The following is a 24,249-nucleotide window of genomic DNA, read 5'->3' on the forward strand; positions in this document are numbered from 1 at the left end:
GGGCTCCAGAGCTGAGAACAGGACTCCAGCTGGGGTCTCACCAGAACGATGAGAGTGTATTGCCTTTGGTCCAAGTGAGTGCATCACTGTAGTTTGAAGCTGCAAAAGGCAGAGTTATTGGCTGAGTTTTCTGTTATTAGCATTACCTTTGCACACTTCAAACAGTTCATCCCTGATGAGGTATGTTTGGTGACACATAAAACAAGCCTGGAAAGGAGAGGGCAAGTTGGAAGCATGAAGACTGAAGAGAAGTGGTGGCACTGTGTAACAAACAGTGCAGCACGCCTCTGGCCAAAGAGAAGGGGCAGAAGGTGACTATGGTTGCTGTTGATTTGAGATGTTGAACTGGAACAAGGATGTTGGTAGTAGATTTTTGGTCGTGAACTAGCATCGGAAAGACAGAACTGTGTATCAATGGGGAAGTTGATTTTTTTGTCATTACTGACAGGAAGAGCAGATGTGGAGTCTGCATTTGGACACCTATAAAGGTGTCCTCTGTAGCCTGTGCAAGAAGGATGCGTTTCTGTGACACAGCTTAGCTCAGCCCCGAGCAGGTGTGCAGACCTGGTCAGGGCACACTTGCTGTTCTGTTCCCTGCCTGCTGCAGGAGTTGAGGTGGCTGCCTCTGGTGTGGACATGTGTTTTGAGAGAAGTGCCAGCCAGGGAGACCTTCAGCCCGTCAGGTTCAGAAAGTCACTGGCAAAACTGCTAGTTAGTTAGGTCTGGGCTGATTGGCAGGGATTGCTTCAAAATTTAAAAAGGGAGGTGTCTTAACAGCAAGTGATGGCAAAATCCCAGGCTCACCTTTTAAAGAGAGAAGTGAGAAGTCAAAAAAGGACAGTGAACTTCTAAGCAGCAGAACTGGGGAAAGCAATAGGGCAGAGTCTCCTGGAGAAGTAACGCAGGAGAGGGAGGAGTGCAGAAGATCTGGCAGCCATTGAAGGCATTTGTGTTGGAGACACAAAGGCAGGCTGCAGACAGGCAGGACAGATAGGAGGTATCATATAGAATATACTACTGCTTTTGAGAGATGTCTGCAATACAAAGGAGCCATAGAAGAAGTGGAAATAAGGACAGCAGGACTAAAGATTTGTATAAATTTTATAATATTTGTATAAATTTGTATAAATTGTATAAATATAAATAATTTACTAACTCGTAAAGCATGGTGGGGTAAAATCAGACAAGTAGAAGGTCCAGAAGGAGTTACAGTGTGACGTAAAAGTCCACAGGAGAAGGGTTCTGTAGTTATATCAGAATATGATGAAGAAAGAAGAAGTATGGATACATTACCAAGGGAAGGCATGCGAAATAGTATTCAATGGTGTAGAAAAGTCTGAATTACTCTGTCCCCTTCACCCTACAATATACTGACTTGACAAAACACATTTTAACAAGGTGAGGCTAAAATTCAGATAAGGAAAGAGCAGATCAAAGAATAGTCAGGGAAGTTATGTGCTTTCTGGTTCCACAGCTTTATTCACCTAACAGCTAGGAACTAATTGAAGCGATTTATAATATTTTATCATTCTATTTAAAAATTCAGAGAGGATGGGGGACTCCTAGGATTCTGTGGTTAAAGTAAGTATAATACCTCTCTCCCAAGCAGAAGAAAAGAATGGGGAGGTGCAGACCTCACAGGGTAATTTCCCTGGGAAGACTGTGGAACAACTGGTCTTGGAAAGCAAGTGGACAAAGGGGAAGCTGGGTACACGGCATATCTACATTTTTTGATGTGCTATCACATATAGTCTCATTAGCGAACTACTGTCACAGAATTTGAACAAAAGATCCCAGATACAGTTTGTGTGGATATTGCCATGAGTGACAGCTCAGCTAGAACTGGCACTAGGAAGAGCCAGTGCCATCGGTTGTTGCTGCTGTTATGGCTGCCATCAGGTGCTGCAGCAGCATCATAGAATCATAGAATCGTTAAGGTTGGAAAGACCTCTAGGATCATCAAGTCCAACTGTCAACCCAACACCACCATGTCTCTGAAACCATGCCCTGAAGTGCCATGTCTATATGTTTTTTGAACACCACCAGGCATGGCAACTCTACCACCTCTCTGGGCAGCCTGTTCCAATGCCTGACCACTCTTTCAGTAAAGAAATTTTTCCTAATATCCAATCTAAACCTCCCCTGACACAGCTTGAGGCCATTTCCTCTCATTCTATTACTAGTAACTTGGGAGAAGAGACCAACACCCACCTCACTACAACCTCCTTTCAGGTAGTTGTAGAGAGCGATAAGGTCTCCCCTCAGCCTCCTTTTCTCCAGACTAAACAACCCCAGGTCCCTCAACCTCTCCTCATAAGACCTGGTCTCTAGACTCTCACCAGCTTTGTTGCCCTTTTCTGAACATGCTCCACCAACTCAATGTCCTGCAAGGATCCATCTCTCTTCCAGCCAGAGATGGCATCCGAGCACCTGCTGCCCTTGCTGTGCCACATTCTCAAGTGAGGATTTGAGCTCTGTCAATTCATCCTTGTGGTGATACCCCTGCTTCTCAAACACTGAGGCTGTACCTTTCTTGGCTTAGGCTTTTTATCATGTTCTCAGCAACAAGTGTGGCCCTCACCCTGCCATGGTTCTTACTAAGGTCGATCATCTGTGCTGGGCTGTGTTGGCATGTGCCCAGGGAGCTCCAGGAACTACAGATGAGCTCTGCACCCTGCCTCTGGGCCAGCATGATGGTAGGAGCCAGGGAGACAGATTATAATTCTGCATTTTTGTACACATGAGTGTGCTTGTGGGCATGCAGTTGTGAAACTCTGCCTGGCTGTGCAGCTCCTGATCTTTGCCGTGACAAGAGGTTTGCAGCCATCTGTAATAAGCAGTAAGAAGTTAAGTTTTCTTGGAAAATCAAGGGCAGATTGTGATAATTGAGTTTGTTTAGTCTGAAACAGAGAAGGCTGAAGGGAGACCTGGCAATGTGTCCTCAGTATGTAAAAGGTAGTTATGCAGAGGCTGGTGAATGGGTGTTTTCCGAGGTCAGGGTCTAAGGGTAGTGGTAGGGACAACAAAAAATTCAGCTTAGTTTACAGAAGAAGACTTAGTTTGAAGATTAGCAGGGAAAAATCCCCCTCCCTGAAAAGTAAGTAAACATAAGAGAACACTGAAGTAATATGGATCACACTGTAGAATTTCCTTCATTTGAATTTTCAGTAATAAATTGGAGAAGCATCTTTGGCATGGTTTGGCCAAACACAGTCTGCTCCTCTGCCCTGGGTCGGGTGAAGTGATCTGTTCAGTCATTTTTAGCCTTGCAGTTATATTGTTCTGTGGCAGCCTAGTAAGGCCCAGCCTTTTCCTGGCAAAATAATACTCATGGTTGAGTCTTAGAACTGATCAATGCCGAGTTCTTTATAAGGCTTCGGTTTTCATTATATTATTGAATTCAGTCTTCATCAATCCTACAGTTTCAGTGAGAATGCACTCTTTCAGTGAGCTACTCTGTAAAGTGAAATTTAGTGATGTTTGCATTGTATTCTCTATTAATCTGTATTTATGCCTTTAAGTAAAATACATTAAAAAGGGGACAGCATAAATGTCACAAGCAGGTTGTGAGTCACACTTCAATTATCAGTAATACGTGCTGAGGCACTGTCTCCTAACAGCTAGAAAATATGATAGAGATGTAGAGAGGGTTTTATAATGCAGGTTTTTTCAGTCTTCCTAAGATTTGCAAATACTTTTACAGAGTCTTATATGTAAAAGCATTTGATCAGTGTACTGCGTTGAGGAAAAATCATAAAAGGTTATGGAGGTGCAAACCACGGGAGAGAGATGGACATGCTGTGCATTAAAATCACAGCTGGTGCAAGAAGTGTCAGTGGGCTGGGAACATGCGTGGAGTCGCATGGGACCTTGCATGATGTGCCACATGTGGCATCGGTCCCCGTGCTCATTGAGGGCTGTCTGTAGAATGAAGGTTACTCTGGTGAAATAGATACTAAAGCTGGCTGGATACTTCTGTGACTTAAATTAATATTTTAGCAGTAATGGAATAGAAGTCCATTTTATGTTAGTAGATACCCATTTCTGCTGAGCTGGTGAATCTACCCACCATGGGCTCCTCTCAGATGGATTTGCTATTCCCAATATGCAAAGTTACAAGCAGCTGACCAAGACTATGCAAGTGTTTAAATTAAAACAGTGAGGGTAGCACTGTGATAATGATGATGAATAAGCAGAATAGGACCTGTGGAAGTATTCTGAGTGGCTGGACCAGTGTTGCTTGAAAAGAACCCTTCAGCCCATTACTTCGTAAAAGATTTGAGATGCGTGAGCTGGGATGGAGATGAAACTTCTTTTTTCTGTAGGAGGTGGAAAGGAAGGATTTTTGTATTTCAGACACTGGGTTAAACTTATTCCGTATGATGACAGTGTTTCAGATAATACGCAGCTTCTGAAATCTGGAAAAGAACTCATGGATGTGTATGTTTACGTCCTACTGTTTTATATACGTGTAAGATTATGCACCTGTTTTTGCATACTTGCTGATTGGGGATTGGGAGAATATTGGAATGAATTTCACAAAATCAAGCATAGAAATATAAGAAAAATGCAAGGACAAGATTTAGCAAAGGCCTGTGTAGTGTGGTGGTTTGGTTTTTGTTGTGTGTTGTTTTTTTTTTTTTAAATTGAGCAACAGTGTATTTACCTTAAAGCCCATATAAGTATCTTTTTTTTTTTAATGAAGCTAGTTTATTAAGAATTATCCAGACACATATGAAACAGTCAAAGGCTGGTAACAAAATGCAAAATAGAGTATGCAACAGCAATTGGTTAATCAGATGATCGAGTTGTCTGGAAAGGGTGTGAAGGTTAATGTTAAACAAAAATCATGACTGATCCAAGCTTAGGTACAAGGACAGGGCTTTAGCGGGGTGGAACACATGAAGTCTGTTCGAATCACAAAGTTCTTGTGCTAATAGAGTGTAGAGCATTGGCCAGATGAGACAGTGAAGGGTGAATCCAAGGATGCAGCCAAGGATGAATCTTCAGTTAGGAAGCATTGTTATAAAGAAAGATAGGGGTGTTGAACTCGCTTTGGATGGGAGACTTGTTTAGAGGTGACTTAGTAAAAGTATTTGGAATGGTAAAGAGCCTTTATGAAACGGGGTAGCATTAGCTCTGCCTGCTATTTGGGAAAACTAATATCCAAAGTCAAAAACCTAGAAAATTACTCCTGAGTATGAAACAAAGAATGATTTATTTTCAGTGAACTACAAGAAATGTTTCCTGTGGAGTGCATTATCAGACTGGCGTGCAAAAGAGAAGAGTGCGAGTGAGATTCGGACAACTGGACTTAAATCTGGATTCACCAGCCTTTGCTTGCAAGTGAGCAAGCGCGCAGAAGAGAAGGGGCACAAATTTTCCTCTGGTGCCGTCTCGCCGCTGGCCCTGTGCTGTTGGGCTGGGGGAGCTGGTTGGTGTGTCCTGGGTGGTGGGTGTCCAGTGCCGGCCCAGAGGCGGGGGAGCAGCACCATCTGCAGCCCAGCACTCGGGCTGCCTGCGCTCTGCTCCTGTCCCCCCGGGAGAGCTGTGCCCGGAGGCCACTGTTGCAGGGTTAGCCAGTGATTAAATCCTGCCAGAGCTTGTGTGCTTGTTTATTTTTAACAGAATGGGTGCAGTTTGTTATAGGATTCAGTACAAAACAAAGATCATGACCAGGGTGTGTATTTACAGTTTGTTTTTAACCCCAGAAATAAATTTTGGGTTTGAAGTAAGATTAAAGAATATGAGAAACTCCGGGAGGATGTAAATCTGTATGTAATTGTTTCGGTTCCCTGATCTCTTGGCGTGACATCAGGTTGGCCATGGACCACAGCTCAGCGCCTTGCTGTGCTGAACAGCCCGTTTGGATGGAAATTACCTGAGGTGGGGCGGCCCTGCGGCATATGGAGTGACACTCGTGTGCTTTATGTGGGGAAATCTAAGAAGTCTGTAGAGCAAAGTTAGTAGTCCTGAAGATGTTTGAAGAAGCAGCCTTGCTTGGCAGATCAGTCACATGGGAATATTTTGACAAATCTGGTATTCAGACAAATCTGATATTTTGACGATTACATGCTGTGTGGATCTCGTTACAACCTGCTCAGAATTTTAGAGCATTTCTCATAAAACATACTGCATGGGTTGTCATAGTAAACCCTTATTTTTGCACATAAATACAACTTTTTGCATGAGAGGGTTTTTTATTCTTTATTATTTGCTCATGGCATAGGTTTATATATTCTCCTGGAGTTAGACATGCCAGTGTGATTCCTTAATTTTCAAAGGTGAAAGGACTAAAACATACAAATCTTCAAAACTTATAGAAAACTGCTTCCTCATGACTAGAGCTTTTAATACAATTTGTCTTTTAAAAACAAGCTTAAATTCTTTTTTAGGAAGCCGAAATATCAGGGAAAACTCCTTAAGATGTCAGGGTCTCACGCGGTGGCCACAGCGGGTTTTCAGCAGTCTGAATGCTGATGGCTTTTTTTTGTGGAATAGTGTAATTATAGGAGCTCTTAACTTATCTGTCTATTATCTTGGAGAAAAATGTTTTATTGTAGTTGAAGTGAATGGGAGTCTTAAGGGATCTTTTTTCCATGGCATTGAATCAGATTCTTAAAGAATGGATTTGAAGTTTATTGTGAAACTCGTGGTGGCCTTGTGCCAGCTGTCGTTTGGACTTATCAGTGACCTCAGTGGTAATTAAGGCCTGACCCTTTTTTCCCCTCTAAACACACCCGTTACAGTTCTAACTTTTGAGCCTTATCCCATTTTCCTTTGGAATAGTGGCAATGCTTTATGTCTGTGCTGGGCATTTAATTAACTTTCCTTCCAGAAGTGAAGAGAGCAGCATTTGAAAAGACTTTCCCAGGCTATGTGGTCTGAAAAGCCTCTGTTGGATCCGTAGTATTATAATTCTTGATAATGCTTGGCAATGACACTGATTTTATAAAGGCTGGTCAGCTGAACTTCAGTTTTTTGAAATAAATGTGATTCAGATTTGATTCTAAATTTTGGTGGTTCTAGAAAAGGTCTAGTTTGGCATGTTCTCTTAACAATCAGTTCAGCTTAATTATAACATAGATAAGGAAAATCCTGATGTCTTAAGAAAGGCACTGCATTAAAATAGCCTGCTTTCCTTATCCTATAAAATTTACTAAGTTTGCAAATGTGTTGAGCACAAAACTCTGCCTTGTTTCCAAGCCCTGCAGCCTGCCAGGGCCACGGCCGTTGCCTCACCTCCCTCAGGAAGTTCCTGGTAGCCTCCAGCACATGGGAGTTACTTCTAGTTATTCCTGCCAGATCTGATTATATACTCTCTCCTGCCTCTCTGCCTCGATTCTAGACTCTGCAGCACATGAACATTTGTTTCTGCTCCTTCCTATGCTATCTTAGTCAAGAACATGGTCCCTTGCATTTTAGGTGCTGGTCTGGAATACATTGTACCGTAACACCAACGTGAGGTCTTCCTGCGTGTACGCTAGGCATGCACCCACTGTATGCACAGAAAGGGCCACAACCCTGTTTTCCTGCCAGATATACTTCTGAGTAAGAAAAAGGGGGTGATTCTTCTCTGTTTTCAAAGAGGTGTGGCCGTGTTAGAGTGGTCTTCCTACTGTACTCCAGCCTGTGCATCTTCTGTCCATCCTTTTCGAAACCAAGCTGGTTTTGCTTGCAGAAGCAGAAGGGATGGTCCTTCCCCTTTTACCCGTACAAGCATAAGCAGCTTGTGATTTTATTGTGTAAAACTGTAGATTTTGTTCCAGTATCAGCAAAATCTTGTTCTGATCAGAATTGGAAGAAATGGGCTTGCTATGGAAGATGGCTTGTTCTTTGCTGTGACCCATGGCAAAAATAGAGATTACTATGTGCATATTCAGTGCCCTAAATATGGACAACTAGAGCTTTTGATATGTGTAAAGCTATTCAGGACAGATGTCTGTAGGGGAGTGGCTAGCAGGACTTGGGCAAACCTTAGTCATTCTGGAGAAGCAGGTGGAGGCCAAGTGGCATACCCCCTAAACATTAACCAGCCCTATAGGCATGTGTCCAGGCAGCTGAGTCATGGCTTTGTTTTCTGTGAATGGAAATGTAACCAGGCAGACTGAAGGCAGTGGTGACAGATTTGCTGCCAGCCCACAGAGGAGGAAGCCAAGCCTGGTGGGCCAGGGTCTGTAACTGCAGCAGCAGAATGGTACGCGAGGTTAGAACCGATAGCAACTTAATTGTAAGGACAACCGGCTGTGTCAGCTGAACAGTACGATAAAGTTATGCAAGTTATATGGGGTATTAGATTGCTGGTTTTAGGAGGCGGCAGCCATCTTTATGGTCTTCATTTGTTGAGTGCCTAACACGCTGGGGTCTGGGGGCAAGGTTGCAGCTCTGTGACTGCTACAGTTTTAAAAGCGGTTTTTCACTAGAGTGCAGATTCCCCAAGGCACTAAACTGCAAAGCTTAAGTTTACTGGGGAAGTATGATACGAAATATCTCATGCTCATATCAAGGGGGATGGATGGAGTTTTGCTTGCTGCAAGTATCATAGTATACAGACTAGAAGATGAAGATCAGTTGAATCACCTCTGAAACAGTGCCTTAAATTCTCTGTCTCCTTTTGACTGATGAAACCATCTGGCTTCTCTTGTTTAAACTTTTGTCAGATGCCCCTCATCATCTCCCACGTCTTCCTTAAAGAATCACTTCTCATGCCTGGATTATCAAATCTGCCACACGTGGTATATTGCAGAAAGTTGCCCGAGGCAGCACGTAGCCTACTTTGCATATGGACCTTGCAAAATGTAGGGCTGACAGTTGTTTTATTGAAATGCCACAGGAACTTCTAAAGAAGTGTCATGGGGCTCCGCAGATGCCACAGATCCATCCAGGAACCCCCATTTGCATCTAGTACTTGTGGTACTATGCGTTCTGAAGGAGGCTGAGTGTGGTGGCAAACCAGCAATGAAATAGCAATATTTGTTTCTTATGCATTTAAAGATCTAAGAATTCATTATACATGTTGAGAGATGAGACCTGCCCAAGTGATAGTTGAGAGAGATGATTTTGTAAACTTTTCTCAAGTGGCAGTGTAGGATCTCTTAAGAAGCTCAAGGTGCTCCTTTTAAAATAAGTGGTCTGCTGCTTTGAATGAATGTGCTTGCTGCACATCAGTTGTTCAAATATATCTTTTTAGGTGCACGTCTGCTGCTCAGGATATTGGAATTTCTTTATTATGTTGTCCTGTACCAGCACACCAATGTAGTATGTCCTAAGTAATTAATCCTCACAGTTAGTTCTGCCATTGGCTGACAGTACGACAGACATCTAAGGCATGCTGCTGGTTCTCCTGTCTTGACAGCTCTGTGCCACTTTCCTCATACACACTGCGAGTTCATCTCTGAAGCATCTGTGATTTCTAGAAAGATAAGTTGGGGAGGATGGTGGTCTCTGTAATACGTTGGAAACCTCGGAGTACCAGGAACAAAGAGAAGGTCAACAAATGTATGCTGTGAGAGGCAGACCAGCAGAATAACAAAATTATCTTGCATCTAATGGAAAATAAAAGCAGACATGTTAGAAATGGTAGTATTTTCTCATCTCACAGTTCAGATACTGGCATGTTGGGCAATTCCCATGAGTTCTGTGTTGAAAAGAGTGCAGTGCAGGCATTGACTTGGTGCTGCAACATAGTTCTTTAGCTGTGCTGGTGCAGTGTCTTTTAGATGTGCACCCCTTTCCTCTGTCCTTAACCTGATGTCCCCCCATGACTCTGGCCACCAGCCTGTGCTGTGGATCTGCTCTGGCTTGGGATTCTGCCCTTCTGAGTGGAGAGTGGCATGTCTTGGCCAGAGGGGCAGGGAGGAGCGAGGAACCCTCTTCCAGGGTTTTACTGGAAAGGAAGGAAGAAAGAAAGAACAAACAAAGAAACAAACACCAAACCAAAATGAAAACACAACCACCCAACAGAAACAAAACAACAGCAACAAAAAAAAACCCCAAAACAAAACAAAAAAAAGACCAAACAAACCAACCACCTCCAAAAAACTCACCTGCCTTTGTTGGAAGGAGTTTAGCACTCAGTTCAGCATAGTTCTTTGAACAGAAAAATAAAAAGTAACAGTTGCTTTGAGTTAACGATTTAAGACCTTCGTGCTTTTCATCTTTTAAGCACTTGGCATAATCACATCTCTTCTCAGGAATTTTAATGATATATTTGTGGCTTCTCCCCCCCCCCTTTTTTTTTTTTTTCTTCACAAATACAGTAGGAGAACATCTGCTTTGTTTTTGTTTCTTTGTTCAGCTTAACAGTACTTCAGTATTACCAGATAATTTTTCTCTTGGAAATTTTTTAAATTAATTGTTTACAGGAGCTTTTTTTTTTAAAATCACGACTAGAATTAAAACTATATTATTTTGTATATGTGTATGAGTGTGTAAAACTATGTATGTGTATGGGCGCGGGTACGTGTATAACTTGACTGTGTATGTAGTGTCTGTACTAACGTTTTGGAAAATATTATCAGTTGTAATTCCTTATGGAACAGTCTTCTAGATGACTTGTTCTGGCTAGTCTTCAGCAGAAGCATAAATGTGCTGTGAGATTATTTCCAATTAAGAAGATGGTCTTTGTAAAGACAGGTTGCAGGGTAATGTCGTGCTTAAAAGTTGAAGTAAGAAAACCTGAACTAAAAAAGCATTTATGAAGCTAATCATCAATATGGAGACGGTTATTTATTCAACAGGATGGATCTAGAAATTCTTTCAAAAATCAGGTAAACAGAGCTGTTGCATAAAGTCGAAGATCTGGGTCAATTCCTGCTACCCTCATCAGACAGGCGGAGATGCTGGCAGTTGGGACTGTCCCATAGATCTCATTTTGGAAGTACAGTTTGTCTCTGCTAGAGGTGGTAGCTTTAGAAGAAATTTCTCATGTTGTATTTTATCCTCTGGAAGCTTAGGGAGTTTCTGATCTGGTGCCTCAACGGGAACGGCAGGGAACTGACATCAAATTGTAGCTGGAAAGCCCTCAACCTCTGCCCTGGCCGGCAATGTCAAAAATCTCTGCTGGTGAGAAGGGAGGGCCTTTGTTTCACGTTTAAAGAGCAACTGACTGAAATTGTTAAAGAAATTTCAGATAAAGTTATATTTGAGCTAAGTAAGCTAACCCTAACAAGCAAGAAGTTAGCCTGCAGACAGATAACTCCCAGCTTTGTTGTGCCTGTCAGAAAAATTAGGGCTTTCAGTCGTCTCTCTTCTCATTACATCTGCTACCTCACTTGTGGCTGGCCTTGCAGGGTCTGCAGGTTATCAACCCTCTCAACCCAATTCAGTTGAATGAGGTCAGCTAGCAAAGGCTGACTGTCTGTTAGGGGGCACCACGGGAGCGGATCAGCTGGGTGGGTGCCTGTTGGTAGAGTGTTGCTGAGCTGTAGGAAGCAGTAACCTCTGCTGCTGGTGGGAAGGGCTGTGCATGTCCTTGGCTTCACTAGACCAACCTAACATCATATTTCTTTAGTATGTTGTATAAGGTGGATGTGAGAGAGCCATTGGGAAAACCCACTAGGTATTGGGATATCTGAGGTGACAAAACATGTTAAATGGTGGATGTGCTTTGATTAATAATAAGTTCAAGGCCAGAAAGTGTGTTAACTTTTGGCCTGACTCCACTGAGCTTGCATGCTGAGGATAACACATACGTCAAGACAGGATTATACTCTGTATATTTTTTTATAATTCTTTAGGTCTAGATAGTGTTGCCTGTACGTGGTCATCATTTAGGTCAAAACAGGTGGATATCTGGTATTGTTTAAATTGTTACTGATTTTGCATTGCTACATGCATTCACTACCTGTAACTTCATACTATGAAATAAAATATGATGGAACTGTGTGAGTGCAGACATAGATGTGAATTTTGGCTGTTATAATTAATTTGGGTTTGTAAATTTTTCATGAGAGTGAAAAAATTTGAAAAGCTATGCCGAGGTGTATCGGAGGTATATCTATATTTTAAAAGATAACTGTGTTAATATGAGTGTGAATGCCCTGGTATAAATGGCGATCTTAATATATTATTTTTGCATTTATCTGTGCAGGTTCGAAAGCACGTGAATGACCTTTATGAAGACCTAAGAGATGGACATAACCTAATCTCACTTTTAGAAGTCCTTTCTGGAGACACCCTGGTAAGCTTTTAGATGAGAATGCAGTGGTCCCAGTTTGTTATATATACATTTACTCTGTTAACTCTTTGAATATTGACTGCTGGAGATTTCTTGGATATTTTCTAAAATCTGTGACTTGATACCAAAGACACAAGTTGTATTTCTGTTGGTAAAATATTCTGCCGTGAATTCTGTGGGGGAATGCAATCTGTTCATTTCTTGTGGTCAGGGAGACTTCCTTTCTTATTAGGGTAATGCGCTATTTTTTCTGTTCTTCCCTTTTCTTTACAATTTTTTTTTAACAAGTATCGGATGCTTAATATCCCTTCACATTAAAGGGAGTAACTTACAAATAGCAAGGATAAACTGTCCCTGAAATTGTCTAACACACTCCTCAGGTGTCATTTCCTTTCTTTGTGAGCATTACTTCCCTTGCTTGGTATTTGTTCTCTTCATTATGTTCTTCTTTTCATGCTCTTCTTTTCATTTGTGGTCTGTCTTGTGTCTTTGCTGTCCTGTCTCCTGTCTTATATTCATTAGCCAAGAGAGCGAGATTTTTTGAAGACCTTACGGTTGGTGAGTTCAACAGAAGCATGCGCAAATGAACAGCATGAGGATGTGGAGGATGAGGATAAGGGGGTAGGTGCCGACCCCCATAACTGTACTAACGTAGTGTTTGAAGTGTGGTGTCTGCTAATGTAAACTCTTAGTTCGGTGTGCTGCAGTAGTGTGCTGTAGAAAGGACAAAAGAACTCACGCTGGTAAACCAGGATATGTATGTTTATAATGGACAAATTTTTATTCAGCCTTTCTGAGAACAGCTAAAATGCGAAGGTCTAAGATTTCTAGTTGCTTTCTTTCATTAAACTGTACAAAACCATTGTGCAAATGTGTACTGGCCAACATTATCAAGATGTTATAAAGATAAGTAGGGAAATACTGTAAGTCCATTAAACCAAGATTTTTTTACTTGCAGTCGGTATTGCCCATATACAGGTAATTTAGACAAGGGCTTGGATGCTCTCTGTAGCAAAGTCAATGGAAACAGCTTAATTTGTCTTAATTAGAAGCATAAGTCTAGGGCACCCACGATCTATGTGATATAATACTGGATAATATTTTGAAATGAGGTAATTTAGATGTGCAGATCGATTTCTTAGAATTTATCAAATATAACAGTTATTTTTTTGAAAGCAGATACGCAGAGTAGAAGCTCGTGACAGCTCTGTGTAGTGCCTTGGGTACTAAGTATATGGATTGTTTGCAGGTTTTATCTTTCTGGCAACAAATGCTGAATTAATTGCACTGTATTTTAACTGTCTAGAAGGGAGATATTTACTTATAAAGGGTAAAATGCTGAGTGCTTGTTAGTTCAAGTGAGTGGTTTCATGCCTTTGTGGACCTCGCATTATTAGCGTTTGCTAAAGCAACATGCTGTCATAGGGCCCAAGTGCCTTCTAGGCTCCTTGTGTGTTGTGCTGCAGTTGTGATTTCAGTGGAATTTGTGTGCTTTTTTTCTAGGCCATAACATAACTCAAAATGCTGCATTTTAGCTGTACGTTGAAAAAAAGATTTCCCCTCTGAGATGCTATACCTAAATATATAGTTTGAGATCTATTATACCCTCTGTGTGTGGAAAACCAAGTTCCAGGCCTGCAGTCCTTCATTCCATCCAGGGAGCTACTCAGTAGAGAGGGCTGCAGGGCTTGATCCTGGGCAATGGTTGTGAAAAACAACGGGCTAATTTGGAGGTTCTATAATGGAAATCAAAATTAGTTGTGTTTTAGTTTATGCTTCTTATTCAACTCCATTTTCCCATGTTTCCTTTTGGCAAGCATCTGATACTCCACAGTGGGGGAAAAAAGGCAACTGAGGGAGGCTTGGGCTTGTAACTGTGTGTTTCGCAGTGACTGTCTGAGGAAATACTCATATTCATGGCTGACCTCTAGTGATTATAGTCCGCTTCAGTTTATTGCTGTAAAAGTTTGTGAAAAATCTGAAATAAGGAAGAAGAATAGAAGGATTTGGATGTTATGATGATGATATAAATTTAACTGCTTTCCCACTGCTGATCTGTGACAGCTAAGTAAAGTATGCTTCTTCTGTGTGATTCTTCTTCTTGGTGATTTTACACTAACTGCATGCAGTTTTGCCATTTTTCCGTTAACACACTACTCATGCTTATTTTACAATTTTTCTTGCTAGTTTTGACTTTGCTTTGAGAAGAGTGACTTGTTAGGTTTTCTCACACTTTATGGTGTTCTACCTAAGTCGAGAGTTTAAACTTAACACTCTAGGTCTGTATATGCTGTATTATTCTGTTTGGAGGAAGGCATTAGCTGTATTAGATGTTTTAAATAAATCTGGATTGATACCATAATGATTATGCAGTCATACCCTAAATAAACAGCATTCAATCCTAAAGTTGCATACAGAGGTAAGCTTTTCCATCACGGAGTTTACCAGAGCAACGTAAAGGTCCATGCCATCTCTTATATTTTGCTTTGCTTAATATACTGTAAATATTTTATAATAATATCTTGCAGTTTGTTTCTGTAGGTAGATTGATGTAGGGCCTTTTTTAGCCCTCTTGGCTTAAATAGTACTTCACAGGGAAACAGCTATCAGCATGCATGGATCAAAGTTGCAGTTCGGGACCACTGATCTCACTGTGCTAAAAAATTTCAACAACAGTTAAAAAAAATTTGTTAAAGCACACTTTTCCACCAAAGGTATTGGCTTCATTAAAACCGTATTGTTTCAAATGTTTTACATGGTATCTTCAAATAGGACAGTTTGTTCTTTTATGTGATGAGAAAGTCTCACAAATATTGTTTTCCAATTTTAGCCCCGAGAAAAAGGTCGGATGCGTTTTCACAGACTCCAGAACGTCCAAATTGCACTTGACTATTTGAAAAAACGCCAGGTATGGTGAAAATTTTAATAAAAAACGTTAATGAAAATTTTGTTACCTGTAGCTAAGAAATAAAAAATATGTCCTACTTGGTTTTTTTATGCATGTTGTGTAACAGCTGCTGGTGTAGGCTTGGCTTGATCTCATGCTTGAGATGGTTAAGAGAGATGTGGCAAAGGTAATGTTACACCATCCTTCTCTGAGCAATCATCAACACACTCCTTGTGGTATGTGATGTTAAAGAGGAAAAAATTATGGGTAAGATCCTCAGGAGCTGCTTGTAGTAGATTTAACCATCTTTCATGCTGACCAGATACTAGCTGGTGTGGAGTTTTGTTCATGATCTAATTTTTAGTGTAAAATGCAGATTCAAAGAAATTAGGACATTGTGTAGGAGTTCCTTGTTTTGATTATATTTGTTTTGGGAAAACTTTCTCAAGCCTTGGTCCTGATGAAAGCAGAAGTGGTGCCCTGGAAAGGCAGTAGAGTCACCTGGGCTGTGGAAGATTCAGGCTTAATTTCACCTGTATCTCCTTTAAGCCAAACACTTGAAACCCACACTGCTGGGTGGTTTTCCACTGCTGTGAGTTAGGTGTTTCTAAACCACGTTTAGGAGGTGACTTGCTCAGGTTGGCTGTATAATCTCCAAATAGAATGCTTTATTGTGATTGTAAGGCAGAGAGAACCTATATATTGGTAATTTTGAAGCCTGATTTTGAGGGGGCGGGAGGGGGGAACCAACAACAACAAAAAAACCCACAAAAAAAAAAAGAAGAAAAAACCAAAAATAAGGCATACCTGACCATCTTGTAGAGTTTTGCCAAACACAAACAGTTTTTATAATGCATTGGGAGGAAAACATTTGGATTTGGTTTTAATTGCTTTTTTTTCAACTGTGGAATACATTCTCTTTCTCCCAGAAAGAGTGTTTTTCGGTTTGGTTTTTTTGGTTGGTTAGTGGTTTTGTTTGTTTGTTTGTTTTCCTAATAGTTAAGAAAAGGACATGCCTTTACTTGTTTGGTTGATAACAGGGTATATGTTAAAAAGCATGTGCATGTAACATTACTAACATAAAGTCAGCCTTTTAGCTGACTCACCTTTAATTGCTAGGCTATGGATATGTAATACACATAGAGAAATTAAATGTAAAAAAAAATATGAAAAAATAGAATTATTGAACTCACTCTGAATGTGAGTTCATTGGAGTGGAAAAATCTCAGCCTTTGTTTTAATCCTATTAACCGTTTCATGTTTATAGCACTGTGAATGAGTACAGCGGCAGAAGCGATAAAAGTTCTTGTCATTATTACAGCATTGGTTATTTAAATGTGATACTAAATTTCTGGTTTTATCAAGCCAGACTGTTGTGTTTTAGCAAGCCAGTTCTGATGCTGCTGAATTCTTGCTTTGATGCAGGAAAGCACGGGGACAGGAAAGGTTGTGATAGCTTCCCAGATCTCAGCACTGCCCTGAGACTGATGCACCAGTTATGGATCATCATATTCTTATTATCATTTTCTCACCTGACCAGGACTGAGGTGACGGGTATTTGGAACAGGGAGCAGATCTGCTGGTGTAGTGACAAGCTGAGGAATCTTCTCAGCTTGGCATGGGTGCAATTTTTGGTGGGATGCTTACAGCCAGAATGCAATTGCTTTTTGCTTTTGAGAATTAAAAAACACAACAGAGTAGGCCCGGAAAGTGAGTAATGCATCTTTATAGTTGTGCCTGTGTAATGCAATATGTATTTGTGGCATATTTATTTCAATTTTGTCTGTATTTTCTTTCCATGATGGCAGGTGAAACTGGTTAACATTAGAAATGATGACATAACAGATGGGAATCCCAAATTGACTTTGGGGTTGATATGGACCATAATTTTGCACTTTCAGGTAAGTCTGCTTTTGCTTGGCAGTGGTTTTGGTCAGATTCTTGCATACAGTTACGATGAGTGCATCGACTTAGACAGGACTCCATATAGGCTGTGCAAAAATATAGATTATGTCTCTTCTCTAATGTGTATTTGAAGCTTTTGATGGTGTATCTTATGATATAAACTGAATCTGAAGGTGGTGTTTATTTGCTGATTTCCTCTGTGTGAAGTGAGAGAAGAATAGCTTAGGTTTTGAACATCATTAAAGACAATAGTTCATGTGTTCTTTCTAGCATTTGGACAAACTGGTCTTGTTTTATTCTGCAAACTTCTTTTGATGAATATTAAAATATATTAACTTAATTTTAAATGTGTTTTTCATTCCGGATCTGAATTTCTCTGCTGATATGACTATGTTAGTAAGCACTACTCTCAGCCTTTTCTAGTAGTTCATAACACTTCAGCAGTTGTTTTTAGCCTCAGCAATGGTAACGTGGGTCACGCTAGGTGGCACTCTGGTTGTTGTACACTGGTGGGATTGTGTACAGTATAATGCAGCCTTACAGTGTGTGGTGTTAAATTGCTCCTCAAAATGAGGCTTTCACAATGGCTGTGGCTGTAGATGATGTAATTCAGATGACAGATAATTCCCAATTAGTGACTGTGGCATTGTTAGCGATAAAATCCCTGCTGTGCAGGCATTTCAAATGATCAGAAAATTACATGATCGTCCAGAAAAAGCGTGGTTCACTTATGAATATCCTGCACTGAATTTATGGATGGAAAAAAATTCTTAAAAAAAGGAAAGCAAACAAACAGACAAAGCCAGAAAACAAAACAAACTTTAAAAACCACCACCAAACAAAAAGGCTGCTAGGGTCTAATTTGGCTTTCTGCAAATCCTAACGAGGAACAGAAGACAAGAATAAGGCCAATGTGGCCCTGGTCTAAACAGAGTGCATGGCTTAGCCCAGGTCAGTGCACAGGGTGAAGGAGAAACCACTAACTGCTCACTGCTAGTGAGGACCTGAAGTTCCATCATCTCCTCCCAGTCGTGCCAGTCTTTGCTACCACATGGTTATACGGAGAAGGAAGGCTGGGCTTAAATATATTTAAGCATGACCCACAGAATTAGGCTGTGTTTTAAGGAATAAAGGTTGTTAACAACTTTATTAATAGAAGCTGTTAGTGGAATTTAAACATTTACTTGATGTATATTTTATCTTTCTGAACCTGATGCATGATGAAACTGTTAGTTTTTGTCACTAGCTGAAGCACAGGACATCTGGCACAATTTTTGGGTACTTAAAAAAAGTGATGAAAGTTAGTGTTGTTAGTTATAGCTGTAAAAATTATGAGAAGGAAAAACATATGAAAGTAACCAATTTAGGTGAGTTGATGTGACAAGGATTTTCTCCCATAAGGTAGCCTGCTCCATATGAAATACACAGAAGCATTTCAGTTGTAGCTCAAACACAGTTACTTCACTCTGTCCTGACCCCCAGTAACTACCAACTAGATGTCTGCCAATACAGTTCATATCTTGCAGATCTGTCAGAATAGAATATTATATTTCAGTAGGAAGGGACCTACAATGACCACCTAGTCCAACTGCCTGACCACTTCAGGGCTGACCAGAACTCAAAGCATGTTATTAAGGGCATTGTCCACATGCCTCCAACACTGACATGCCTGGGGCATCGACCACGTCTCTAGGAAGACTGTTACAGTGTCTGACCACCCTCTGGGTAAAGACGTGCTTCCTGATGTCCAGTCTAAACCTCCCCTGGCACAGCTTTGAACCATCCCCACACATACTGTCACTGGATACCAGGGAGAAGAGCTCAGCACCTCCCTCTCCCCTTCCTCAGGAAGCTGTAGAGAGCAATGAGGTTCCCCCTCAGCCTCCTCCAAAGTAGATAAGCCCACAGTCCTTCGTGGCTCCTCATAGGACCTTCCTTCCAGCCCTTTCTCCAGCTTCGTTGCCCTCCTCTGACCACATTCAAGGACCTTCACACTCTTCTTAAATTGCGGGGCCCAGAACTGCACACAGCACTCCATCCAGTTGAGGCCGCACCACACTGAATACAGCGGGATAATTGCCTCTCTTGATCAGCTGGTTGTGCTGTTTGATGCATCCCAGGATGCAGTTTGCCCTCTTCATGAGCTTTCACTTTTTCAAAATAGTAAAATAATTTTCAGAATGAGTAGTGGTTCTTGGCCTAAATACTAAGCGTCATTAGTAAATATTAAATAATTGAACAAGATTTTTTTTTAAAATACCTTCCGTGTTCTGCTATTAATGGCTGCAGTACCTACACTTAATGTAGAAGGGGTTTGTAAGGTGGTGTAAAGACACCCTCTGTGCTAGCCTGGCATTTGAGTGTATGACACTGTGTTGAAGTACATGGCACTTTGGTGTCATTGACACCTGTATATGGCCGATTTGAGTTCAGAATGTATTAGGAAGTTCAGAAGAATGTGTGGACCTGCACCTCGTCTTTTTTTGTCTTCACTTAGATTTTAAATGAGGGAAAAATCTAAACAGATAAGTTTAACAGCAGAGTCTTCACAAAGGGATGAAACTTTGTGATAATAACTGTTTATGCATGGAGTAATCCTGTCGACGCTGGGAAAGTTGTGATGAGATTCAGTTTGAAGTTCAGACACATAAATCCAGGTGTTAATGGGGAGCTGCATTCATATGCATTGTCTAAATTGTCCCTATAATCTGAGCGATAGAGGTTTAGTCTATGCAGCTAGTATAGTCTAGAGAGTCAGTCAATTAACCAGCTACTAGAGGCTCACTCCATGTGACTAAGCATAAACATCTGTGTTGTTGGAGATTGGTGACACACTCACGTGAGTATGAGAAACATGATGTAGGTCTTATGGGAAACCCGCTACCATCTGGGAAGAGACAGATCAGGCAGGATAAACTGCATCTTAAATGGTGGTAAACATGTTTAGCGACAGATCCGAGGCCTGGAGGCCTAGGCAATACAGTAGCTGAGGTTGGCGGAGCAATTCAGATCACTTGCCACTATTCAGTTGTTGCGCATAGGTGCTTAGTGTGATCTGAGATGACACAGCATATCGAGTAGTATATGCAGTAGGAAGCAAGTTTCCTTAGGTCCTGTGGTGTATCTGTTATCCCATGTAGATATCTCAGATAGTTCTAAGTGTCTCAGATGCTCTAGATGGTCAAATGACTTTTTTCTTATGTCTCTACTTCAGGGTGTGAAAATTGCTGTTCAGGATCTGTTAATTGTACTAACTAGCTATGAGAGACCCATCTTCTAGACCTGTAGCTGGAAGCCAATTGGGATATAGCAGGATATCTCAAAGAGCTCTGGAAACCCATGTTTAGGAAACCAAATCCTGCCTCCACTGAAAATGGTCTCTTCAAGACCTAGCCAGCATGTAAACACGTATGTGTAGACACCTACATTGGGGTGTCTTAATCTGAACTACCCCTTAAATTTTCCCAGCCTTTGCAGAAGCAGTTAATTTCTCAGTGAGTCTAAGGAGCTGTTTGCCATGCGATGTTACCGCCTCTGCTCCATTGTTTATGTATATTCTAATAACACTGCAACCTGGGAGGAAGTCAAGATGCCAGGGATTTATTTTTTGGCTGTTGTTTGTGGCTTCTTGTTTCTCTGAGTCATGGCACTTATCTGTAGGATAATACTTCCTCAAAATAGAAAATCCTTCTGAGTATTGGAATGAATTTAGGAATGATTATGGGGAAAGACATGATGAATAAAAATAAAAGATGGTACGCATTTGAGGATTAAATTTCTTTTGCATCTGAATTATGTCTAGAGATGGTTATGGCTTTGTGACTTGGTACCCATAATTAGATAAATATAAATGTTGTTTTGAGTTATACCATTGACTTTTGCGGCTGCACAAGTCCAGAAATTGTATATTCTTCTGTGTCCCAAGTAATTACATATAAGAGAGAGAAAAGATGGAATGGGAAATCCGGTGGTTTATTGAGTTGAGCATGTTAGAAAACAATTTGTCCTGTGGGTGTTGAAAATCTCTGAGACATGTATGTTATTAGGATTTGGTGAAGCTTTCAATATATGCATTTCACATGCTTTTAATGATATGTGGCTTTTCAAAAATTCAGTTTCATAATGCAGTAACTACTGTAAGTTATTTTCCTGGCACCTGTAGAACATGCTAAATCAGATTACAGTCTTTTGTATAATTATTGGCTGTATGTATAAATACCCAAATTAATACATGAATGGACTCTTCCAACACCCAGTACAATTTTACTCATGACCTTGGAGATAAGCAATGATAAATGAAAGCAGAATTTGGCCTCAGTAAGTAACCACAATTTTAGTAAGATAATTTATGTGAAAATTGATGATAATTTCTTCTCAAACCACTGCAAACATTCTTTAATTTAACAAATGTTAAATATTTAGAAGAATTTGCAGTTGGTTGAAAAAAACATGCCAAAACAATGCAAAATCTGAAGCCTTAAGCTTTCAGGCATCCAGAATTAGGCCTTGTGAACTCAGTCCTTAAAAAAGAAATCTGGGGCATGACTCAATAGACTTTTTCTATTTCATTCTTTTTCATTTCTATTTTTTCTATTTCTATTTCATCATTGTTTTGCAGCTCAGGAACTGCTGTGAAACACTTTTCCTTCCACCCTCCCCAGCTCCCTGCTGTCAGGCCTCTTTGCAGGATGTCGCTTTCAAGGCTCAAGTCAGTAACTTTTTTGTCCAGATGTTCCAGTACCATCCAGCCCCCTCTGGCTGGTGCTTTCTCTCAGGCCTCCTTGTGGCATGTGTAGCCTCTTGGCATTTCTGTTGTCAGCCAGCAAATACTACTTTTTTTTTTGCTGACTCCCCATAAGCCTTCAAGCAAAACTGATTCTTTATCAGTCTGGCCTGAAGCATTCTATAGATGGTTCATTTGGTCCAGCAGATCAGCAATTAAACTTTTACCTGTGTTGGGCAAAAAGGTAGGAAGGGTGGATTTGTCTGTAGATGGCTTGGCTGAGATAAAGGACAGCTACCCAGCTGCTTCTGAAGTTCTTGATACCCCTTTTGCAATTAGCTGTTCAGCGCTTGCAATGCAGGTAGTAAATTTGAAGCACTCTTGTGTTAGTCATGAAGGCTGTGGCTTCATACAGGGTGGCCAGAGGAGGAGACAGCTCAGCTGTGGGGGCCCATTCCAGTAAATAACATGCAGAAGGCAGAGGGATAATGGGATATTCAGGGACCTGTGCACGTTCCTCTGCTTCAGCCACTCTGCTGTTAAATCTGTGATGGGGTCACCATACAAGACATGCTGCCTGCTTTCCTCCTCTCTTTCCTGAGGTGGCAGTGTGGAGTTGAGAGCGCTGGGTCTGGCCTTCACTCGCTGTTCTGGCACCGATTTCTGCTGCGAGCAGCTGGTGGTGGCAGCTGGCTCCGAAGCTTGCTTCTGGGTCATGCCAGAGCCGTGGCTCTTGGAGCCCAAGGACTGAAGTTTAATCTGCCTCTGCTTTAAAATAGTTAGAACAGTTCAAAGGCTGGTCTTTGCAAAGATTTGAAGGTGGAGCTTTGTGGCCACTTGTCTAATCTCTGACTATAAGCAGTCATAGGGTAAACCGTATTCCACTTGGGAGCTGCAATTCCCAGTCATTAGCCATTGCAGCAGACCTGGCATTCTGCGTATGATGGGGTATACTCTTCCTGTATTTTATTCCTCAGCTGAGCTCCTAGTTATCTCTTCCTGAATGCTTCAGCAATTTAAAAAAAAAAAAAAAAAAAAACCTGGAAAGAAAACTGCTAGCTCTCTGATAAGAAAATTAATGCAGAGTTCTTGGAATTTCTGGGACTCATCTGAATCACAGCAAGGATGGGAGGCATTAAGGCTTATTGCAGAGTCATAGGTAGACTTTATGTCTACAAATAGTTGGATACCTGTACCAGGGTAAGATTTATGAGCAGTTAGCTCATCCATTTGGTTCTGTTCCTCTTTAATCCTCTAAAACCATCAACAAGGAACAAATTCCTCTTTTTGTAAACCATCTCACTGCATATAAAACCCCTCCTGTTCAGGGTTGTGATTTTTGGTAACTCAGTGGTACCTGAAAGCTGAACAGCTCTTTCAGATTTCGAGCAGTGGTTGCCAGGACAGCTCAAACAGCTCCAAGTATAACCTTTGTTATATTATGTGCTGGCAAGCCTTTATTACTTTGCCTTGCTCTTTATCTTGTGCTGATTTAATTTTCACTTTCTCTTTGTTTTTTATTTATCTCCGTGTCATTCTGCGTGTGACCTTTGGGCTGTGCAACAAAACGCTTGCTGGTTATCTGGTATGCTGTTTCAGTACCATGAAATGACATTTGTGCTAAATGCTCCATTGCTTTTGCTGTGTTGTATAAAAAACAACAAAACAAAAAGAGGTGGGGGAGAAAGGATCCTAGATCCAAAACTACTTATAATGCATTCCCAGTAGGCTTTTAATCATGTTGTTCTAGGATAAAAGATACCAGGCGCAGTTTGGCTGGCAAAGTGGAATGATCTTTCCTTTACTACATTTGCTAACTCTATGAAACAATGATAAAGCATACATTAGAAGTGTGCAAAGGATGAATGGTCTTGGCATTTTACAGGCTAACAAATATGCAGATATTCAACAATGTTGCTGCTTTAATGTGTAGTACACCTGTCCCTTGTGAAGAGCATAATGCATTTGACAGTCACAGATGTGTTTGACAAGTTACAGAAATCTGTGGTTAAGTGCATACTCATACAGATCTGCATGAGCTCTTTCATGTCTTGATGTTAATCTTTTGTTTGCTGTGTCGTAATACTAACCTCTTGTTTGTGATTAAGCAGCCCCTAAGACAGATCAAATTGCAGACAAGTTTTGTCTAATCCTTTATTCATATTATGCTTCTTAAGGGTTTATGTGCCAGAAAAAGTATTTTGCTAATCTCCCCTTAAAACTTTCCAGCACTGGTGGGTATAAATTTATATCTTTGGGTTTTTTGTTAAAAAACCAACCAACCAACCAACAAAACCACACATGCACAAAAAAAAACCAACACAAAAAAAAACTCCTACAACAAAACATGGCAATCCATGTTAGTATTTTTAATAGCTTCTATCATCTAGATCTTTGTCTTCAGCCAGGGACGAGTTTCCATTCAGGTCTAGTCAGGTGTCTGAGACAAAGGCCCTGGTGCGGTCAGGTCTTTGCATTATTGCGGTGGTTCACGTGGTCTTCAGTGGTAGTCTCTTTTTGATACTTTAGAATATCATGTTTCTTTGCTCTAGCGGA

At 40.9% G+C, this 24,249-nt stretch overlaps 1 protein-coding gene across 5 annotated transcripts in view; it reads left to right on the forward strand.

The window, feature by feature from the left end:
* Window positions 1–24,249, forward strand: part of DST (dystonin) — a 316,491-nt gene that overhangs the window by 107,223 nt on the left and 185,019 nt on the right. For all 5 annotated transcript variants that reach the window (XM_064447871.1, XM_064447868.1, XM_064447872.1 and 2 more), the window contains 3 exons: window positions 12,092–12,181; window positions 15,009–15,086; window positions 16,874–16,966. In XM_064447871.1, coding sequence (XP_064303941.1) covers window positions 12,092–12,181; window positions 15,009–15,086; window positions 16,874–16,966 — 261 coding nt within the window. The remainder of the gene's footprint in view (window positions 1–12,091; window positions 12,182–15,008; window positions 15,087–16,873; window positions 16,967–24,249) is intronic.

The sequence above is a fragment of the Phalacrocorax carbo genome, chromosome 3, assembly GCF_963921805.1.
Source record: "Phalacrocorax carbo chromosome 3, bPhaCar2.1, whole genome shotgun sequence".
Taxonomy (NCBI): Eukaryota; Metazoa; Chordata; class Aves; order Suliformes; family Phalacrocoracidae; genus Phalacrocorax; species Phalacrocorax carbo.